The sequence below is a fragment of the Nestor notabilis genome, unplaced genomic scaffold (genome assembly GCF_000696875.1).
Source record: "Nestor notabilis isolate BGI_N333 unplaced genomic scaffold, ASM69687v1 scaffold35276, whole genome shotgun sequence".
NCBI lineage: Eukaryota > Metazoa > Chordata > Aves > Psittaciformes > Psittacidae > Nestor > Nestor notabilis.
In genome coordinates, this window is record NW_009932088.1 from 32,473 (window position 1) to 40,744 (window position 8,272).

General features: G+C 39.6%; 1 protein-coding gene across 1 annotated transcript in view; it reads right to left on the reverse strand.

Moving 5' to 3' along the window:
* The window catches only part of PHACTR2 (phosphatase and actin regulator 2), a gene marked incomplete at its 5' end in the record, with an annotated part of 45,360 nt that overhangs the window by 22,713 nt on the left and 14,375 nt on the right, over positions 1-8,272 (reverse strand). The window contains one exon of the mRNA XM_010016203.1: positions 365-601. Within this exon, the coding sequence (XP_010014505.1) occupies positions 365-601 (237 nt within the window). The remainder of the gene's footprint in view (positions 1-364; positions 602-8,272) is intronic.

The following is an 8,272-nucleotide window of genomic DNA, read 5'->3' on the forward strand; positions in this document are numbered from 1 at the left end:
GTATCTCAGCAGAAAGTTGTAGCAATAGCATAGTATTTTTACTTTGGGGCACCTCATGCGTTTGGTTTCAGAAGTCACCTTTTTCCCTGCTGATTCTTCACCAGTTCTTTGGCTATTTTCTTGCCAGCATTCACACATGAACTGGGAATCCAGTATCGTCTCTGGTGTGCTTGGTATTGTGCACACTTTCTTTAAACAGCAAAGTGATCTGTCTGGGGTGTTTGCAGACAGCAGAACCAAAACATCTGTGGCATGCTCGTTAGTAACGCTGCTATGTACAGAGGCAGAACTTAGCATCAGACCAAGCCAAGCACCCCCATGCACATGCGCCCACCAGAACTGGCACTGCCAATGCAGTACTCACCAGTGTCTCGATTTGCACTGTGACTTGTTGGCTTGGGTGGTGGGATAGGAGGCTGCTTAGCAGGAGCCTTTCCCTTTTTTTTAGCATGAGGTGCTTCGTTACTCTTATGGCTGGTAGTGGTGGAAGCAGCAATAGCATTTTTTGGTGGTAGCAGAGCTTTTTTAGATTTAGGCTTAGGCTTGGGTAGTGGTGGAGCATGGGATGCCGGTATTTCTGGGCAGTGATCAGCAGTGCTCTCTATGGATAAGAAAGTGAACAGAAGCCAACTGACGCACATATAATGCCACATACATTCAAACAACAAGCCTGACAACAGTGACTACTTTTTGCTGCTTGAGCTCTTGGGAATCAGGAGAGACTTCATCTTCTGCCTCTTACTGAAGTATTATCTCAGAAAAAAATCCATCTCAATTTAAGTCCTCCTCATGGAAGATTTTTGCCTGGCACTTCTCTCAGTCTCATCTACTCTAGACTTCCAAGGATCATTCCTAATGTTCAGTATTCCCAACTAGAATACTGGTTGCAAACTAAACAAGGGAAATCACATATACTCTTCTAACAAATTCCCTTGGCTTCTTTCCAGCCCTCTGAGATCAAAAGGCTATAAAACTCAGATTCAGGAGAACCTGAATGTGAACAGGGCCATTCTCTCAGCCATGAGTTCAAATATGGCTATTTAGTGGAAATTTTCCTCTGAAGCAACCCATTTTCCTCAGCTGCAAGCTCCTTGCTCACAGCAGCTTTATTCTGGGTATCTTTCCCAGGGTATTTCTAATCTTCACAAAGAGATGAAGCTAAACCAGATAGAATATAATTTGCCATGGGAACGCTCTCCTCTCCTGCAAGCTCTTTGGGTACTGTTACAAGACTGCACTTTCAAGAAACAGCATTTCCTTTGACAATGGGAATTTGGACTGTATATATAGTATCTTGCGATAGAAATGGCTCTGTAGAGTGAAAGAGGCAGCACTGAGGACCCAGTGTCCACAATGTGCATTTCAGGAGACTTGGCTTTGGACTAGCTTCAGGCTACTTCTGTAGATTGCATGCCTGGTAATACTGGGACCACAAGTTCCTGAATACATCTTTTAGCTTAGTTTCATCCAAAAGAAACCTGGATTGTGTGCTCTGCAAACCAAAGAAGGGTGAGTGGTAATGTGTCATGGAAATTAACTTCAAAAGTGCACACCTAATGCCAACTGTACTGTTAATATAGGTGAGCCATCTATAGTGAACATAAAATCATAATCGTATTGCAACATCATCACTGTGGTTGTAAGACTAGCTGTTCCTAGATGGAAAGAGATGAAGTTCCCATATGGGAATCTTTATCTATTCACCGACACCAGATCTTTCCATTTGGCCTCAAGATAGCCATCCCAAACCTTCCAGAAAAAGGATATTATAAAAACAAGAGCATAACATCAGAATAATATTTGCTTTTTTTTCATGTTACTAAAAACTACAGTGGTTGGGGAAGAAAGGAGCCAAGCAAACATTGCAAGGACTTCTATCAGTCAGTCTCTTATCACTCAGGAGAAAACCAATTTATTCCTTGCAGTATATTTTTATTAGAGCCTCACAGTGAGACATATTAAATGTCCATTCCTCATGCTCTTCCTTCCCATGTAAAAGATTCCCAAGAGATAAGCAGCACCTTTTCATTCTAAGATTAGTAGATGAAAAACAAATAATGTATTGGACAACAATGACATTCTCCATCTCAGAAACTAAGCCTTTTCAACCTCTGGCTTAAGGCTTGTTAACATGGACCTAATGCGTCACCTGCAGATATTAAAAGCAGCATGCACACATTATCTCTCTTAATGAACTGAAGGAATTAACACCAGCAGTCCAGTGGCTTCCTCCTTTATTACCAGCCCATTATAGACTAATATGGTTTTGCTAATATTTTGCAAAACCATTGCATATCAACCATTTACAGCTTTCAAACAGATTCTTTTGAGCACAGATTCCTGTATTGCCTTTATGTTTTACAGAGAAAGAACTCTGGACCAGACAAAGACTTTGGAAAAGAAAGAAACATACGTATTTGATACATTTTACTCCCCTCTTTTACAGCAAAAAGCATCTCCTTGTGAAATTCTACCTACCTTCATTCAAAGTTGAAAAACTGATTTAATTCTGAAAAAGCAGGATATTTAAAAATTTTAATTCCATTTATAACAAACATGGCAAAAGAAGGTAAGATTTTATATTTTGAAGCTCCTGAAGGTCACAATGATCAGAAAGAATTTTAAGTATAAACAATTTTTCATACACCTTTTACTTATAGGTCGAACATGCTAAAATTTTATTTACTAGTAAGAAAAAAAAAACCAAAACTTGTGTACTTATACACCATTACCGTGTTTTGTTGCCAGTCATATTAGCAGAGAAAATACTGAAAAGATAACGATAACCTAGTAAAAAGAAATACATCAATCACTATATTCTAAAGTAAAACAGTGCAATTATTTAGAATCTCAGTTGATCTACATTAAACTATATAACTGATTAAATAATGTATATTAGAATTTATCTTCACATTTAGGAAAAAAGTACAAAATTCAGAGCTAAAGCTTTACTTAGTTGCAAATAAATACATCTCAGTGACAACTATACTAATAATTTTCAAATTTTCTTTAGAGAAATAACTAAAAACTATAAATGAAAACAAAAATTGGAATGGTTCATTCACATCAAAGTTCTTGCTTGCAGACTTCAGTTGTGATTAAAACTGGCAATTTATATAACATTGATTTTAAATGAAATACCATGCCATCACTGGGATTATTTTTATCTAGGAAACTCTTTCCATGCTGTTATGTACATCACACCAAAGACTGGCAGACCCTTTGTGCACAGCAGCATCCTATCTGCCCAGATAGTTACAGCACTTACTGAGTCTATGTACATGCCCTTTCCTTGGCCTTGACCCATGAATCTGTTTTTGCACATAGTCATGAGGAAGGCATTGGTGAAGATAATTACCTTTGACCACATCATCCCTCTTGGTATCTTGTTAGCTTTGCTGTTTTTGTCTTCATTAGCTTCATCGTTTTTATCTCATCAGATATAAACTTGACTGCTCCCAGTGTTTCTCTGATCTTGCTCAAACTATTATTTTTCATTTACTCTTGAGATACAGAATTCCAGTTCCTACCTGAACATTGTACCAGAGAAGCAAGGTTTTGAAGCAGATGCTTTTCATTAGTATTCCTCTGCTGCCCCTCAGGCTGTGTGAACAGTCACTGTCCTCCCCCAAATTCTCCTTTGCTATGATGCTAAAGCTGTCAATTTTCGGGCTTCTGGCATTGTGCTTCTTATCCTGGCCTGGTTCCCTCTTCTTTTTCAGTGCCTAGCCACAGTGTCCTCTCTTTCACTCCAAGTCATTGAAGCTTTTTAGGGTTTTCTTCTGAATTTTTGTAAGACACTACAATAAATTCCTGGTATATACATAAATACTGTAGTAATACATAACTAATAATGGCAACAGTGGCTTGATCTTGAACAGTGACAGAGATGGTCTGATGTCTGCAAATGGCTCCAGATAGAATTATGTTGTAATTGTACCTCCCTAACATGGTTCTGCTTGAATATGGACCTTTGGTCTTCATGCCTGCTCTTTCTTTTGCATCTTTTGCCAAAACAAGGAAGCATCTGAATCAGTTCAGACCCATCTATTTGTTCAAGCCAGTCTCACAGGTACCTCAGCACCAGCTGCAATCTATTCACATTATTGTTGTTTTTCTTAATGTAGACATCTGTTCATCACAAACTGACCTTCTAACAAAAGGTCTTGAAAGACTATCAGATAGGAATATTTTTTATTCACCGCTGCCTTGATCAAGACATCTGCTGTAAAAACAATCTGCCTACAAATTACTCTTTAAACAGAAAAGCAAATATTAATGTCTCACTAAGCATCTGGATCGACATGTTTATGTTTAGAATAAATTTTCCAAAGTCCAGATTTTCAAGAAGGCTCCCTTTGAGACGAGATTTTCTTGTGTCCAGAAATCGTGACTGGAGCCAGACTTAAGAAAGCTGTGTTCTCATGTAAACACCTAAATGATGATCAGGGTTACAAAGTACTCAGTATACAACAGCTCTTGTGGGGACTCATGAAGTCTCAAAGACTTTCAGCAAGATGTCAGTGAGCCATATGCACTGGAAAATCAGATTACTTATTTTGGAGGCTAAATGTGGGACTTTTTACACACTCCGGACCAAACGGACCTATGAAAATCCTGAGCATTGTTTCAGAAGCCATACACGACTGGTTTATATAACATAATTTATTTTTTTCTTTACCTTTGCAAACTTCTAAGGAACCAAAGGCCAAAGCTTTCTACCCCAGGACTTTGTCATACACTACTGATATTTTTGTTTCTACAGCTAGAGCAGTGACATGAAGCTAGCTCATTGAAAACCAGTAATGCTGTAGCACAAGCATACAAACTACATCAACTACAAAGCACCCTTCTTCTGGAAGATGAGCGCAACTCCTTGGAGTAGCACTACGTAAAAAGGAAGTTGGAAATAATGTATGATTTGTTGTCTTTTGCAGGTTAACTTCCTGCAAAATGAAACTCAGTAAGAGTTTTGAGAATCATGAGTTTCCTTTCCAGCCTGTGCAGAGAGCTATGTTTTGATTAATCAAAACCCAGGAAGCTGTCATGCAGGAACATGGGACACAGGGCAACAAAAGGTGTCTTTTGTCTCTTTTTTGGACTCACTGACTGTGCTGATGCAGGTGGTCAATTCATACAAATCCTTTCATAAACTTCAGATTTAGCCAGCTCCATTTTTTGTTCCTGCTATTGCTACTAAAATTCTGTTCAAGAAAAGACCCATTCTAATTGTTAGAAAGCTTCCTTTAATTTCCAGTCTAAATGTATTTCAAGGCACTATTTCTTCCTTTCTACTTGTGCCAGCATTGTGCTTTAGCCATGTTCTCTCCTGGCTATATACCAACTGTTACATTCATCAAACACACTCGGGCTCTCTCAGGTTCCGTTTTGCTAGGCTGAACAAGAACAGCTGTCTCATGATGCTTTTTGCAGCTCTCTGCAGTTTTGAATTAATGTTTCTTGGAGATGGATGAGCAGATCTGTATGTCTGCAGACTTCCAGATCTTACTCTGTGATTTCAATGGCACCATGCCCAAGAGGTTGTGTAAAAGAGACAGTGTAGAAAACAGGAGAGGGGAGCAAGGGACAGGTGTTAACATCTGACTTACAGCAACCGCATTCAGATATTTTGCATTGGTTCCAAGATAAAAAAGGAAAAAAAAACAAACCCCAACCAACAAACCAAAACACTGACTGTAATTTTATATTGCTAACTGTCCAACTTTTGAGTAAGAAGTAAGCTGTTAAACCAAGAGAGAATACTAAAACATCTTCATTGTCAGCTGCACACTTTCACCATCTCTTGGCCTATATAAGACTTGGAAAGTGAAATGCATGTAGGCTTCTACATCCCCTTGTGTTTTCTGCATAGATACACTCAAATAATTCAATGGTTAGTTCATTAACATCATGTCTGCCATCTTATTTCTAGAGCCACATTATGATATCTTTCCTATGAAAGAAAAAGTAGTAGCAGCTTTACAAAATCAGGAGCTTTCCTCTGCCCTCAGCTTCTGCGGGTGAAAGCCTGTGCCTCTCACATCAACCCACTGGCACAAGCCAGCCTGGCTAACTTAGTGGACAGACCCTGCCCAAACATAGCTTTATCTAGAGTAGCTTTTCTTTTAAGAAGATTTGGATTCAGCCTCATTTACATAGTTCAGGTGATGAATTGAAGATATACTATTCTTAGAAGAGCCGGTTTTAGCCAGCAAATAACTCAGCTGGAGTGAGAGATTCTTTGGAGGTCAGGCAAAAAAAGAACAATGTAACCAAAAAACCTTTCATCTGTGGTGCTCTTATCAATGATCTACAAAGCTCAGGAGTGTAGGAGGCCAGCTAGACACACAAGAAGGAAGAAAGTCTGCCCTGTCTCTCACAGTGAGTGGTCTGCATTATTAGTTTTCTGAGACAAAGCAGGTCCTTGGCTGAGACCCTGGAAGATGAGGGTTACTGTCTTAAATTCAACAGGTTTTGTTCCACTTTGGGTAATGACTTCTGAGAAAAGGAACCTAGAAAAATTGACTCTGAAGAACCTTCCTGGATAGACAAACTAAAGCGCTGGTCAGCAACAGCATGCTCATAAGACCAGAGCTTGTGCCTCCAATCTTTTTTTTTTTTTGATACCCATGAGAAAAATAAAAAAATAAAGTTAATGTCAGATTTAAGGGAGAGCAAGCCAAGCATAGAGGAAAGAACCTCTGAACCAAACGTACTAAGACCTAGAACCTTCGCCAGCTCTAATATTACGTTTATCTTGTGGGGTAAAAACATTATGCACATTTATCCCATGAATTCATTTGGAAACAGCACTACAAACTGTTTCCTTCACTGAAGGACATAAGAAAAGCTGAGAAGATCAGTCTGCTATGAGTGGAACAGGAATGTATCAGAATCTTATGCTCCATATCACCCACAACACTCTCAGGACCCACAACAGAGCTCTGGCTTATTGCAATGCAATTGTTTTATCAAATACACCTGACTGATAGTATGCACAATGAAACTTCTTACTACTTTTTTCCTGGTGATATCTTTCTAACCGTTACTGAACCTTTCACTTCTTCAAGCCCAAGCTAACAACAACATGTGAAAGTATCTACCAGAATCATGAAAACATATAGCTTGCTATGATAAAAATGAGTAAGACCTAAGTTTACAAACTGAACTCAGATACAAACTCAGGGCTCCCTGTTACATCTGTGTGCGAGAGATATCCTGGGAGGGTGAAAGGAGAAAAGCAGCCCTGACACAGTCTTAGGAGGTTTTACAATGTGCACCATGCATGCTGTATGAGCATGCTCTGTCCCTGTACCTAGGGAGCAAACAGTGACAATTTTGACACCTATTCCACTGTTGTGGCTTTTGGTCTTCCAACACTGCTGTAGGGGGCAGGAGGAAGAGACTCCTTGGATCCCCGTTGCGATGCTCATACCCCTCCTGGAACCGGGAGCGCTGGAGTCTGCTTGGGCTACTGCAGACAAATGCCGCAGGTCAAGAGCCCTGGCATGATGGCATAGTTCAGTCTGCTGCCCAGGCTACCAGGGTGTACTTTGACATGCTGCCTGTCTACTTGATGCTCTGTATCCCTTTCAGGGTGCTCACAGAGAATGGCTACAGTTCAGCTGCTTATTTTCTGCAAAAGATGCTAGTGACTTTTCTTAGTCAAAACAAAAGAATTCAGAACTCAACTCAGTACAAATATAATGTGAATAAATGGTCCAGGAAAAGTATTTCTCTGATTTCGGATCTGCAAACCTTACCCATCAACTACCTGGCTTATGTAAAACTGTCACCAGCTTCTTATTATCCTGCCATAAAGGAGAAATTTCTTTTTAAACACCCTGCCTGGATGACTGAATCTTATCATTACCACAAACAGTAACAGTTCCACTATTAAAAGGGACTTTTTTCACCAAAGACAAAAGACACCTGTGAGCTGACAGGCAGCAGATGGGTACACGATTTATGGAACTGCCTGACAGCACAAGGAACAGCTTTCAGGGGTTGTCTTCTTCACTCGCTTCTGCTTAACTCATTTTTACATTGTGTGGCCGAGCCCTTTCTTTGCCCTGTTGATACTGTATTTCCACAGCTCATGCTGAAACAACTTTTTTCCTTTAACTTCTTTTAGGTCTCAACATATTATACATTCTACCACACATTGCTGCCATATTATCACAATGTGCCTGTATCACTTGTTCTTTTTAAGCTTCGAGCTCCAGCCGTCATCACCTTATTCATATGAGAATGCCATTTTCAAGACCTGCTG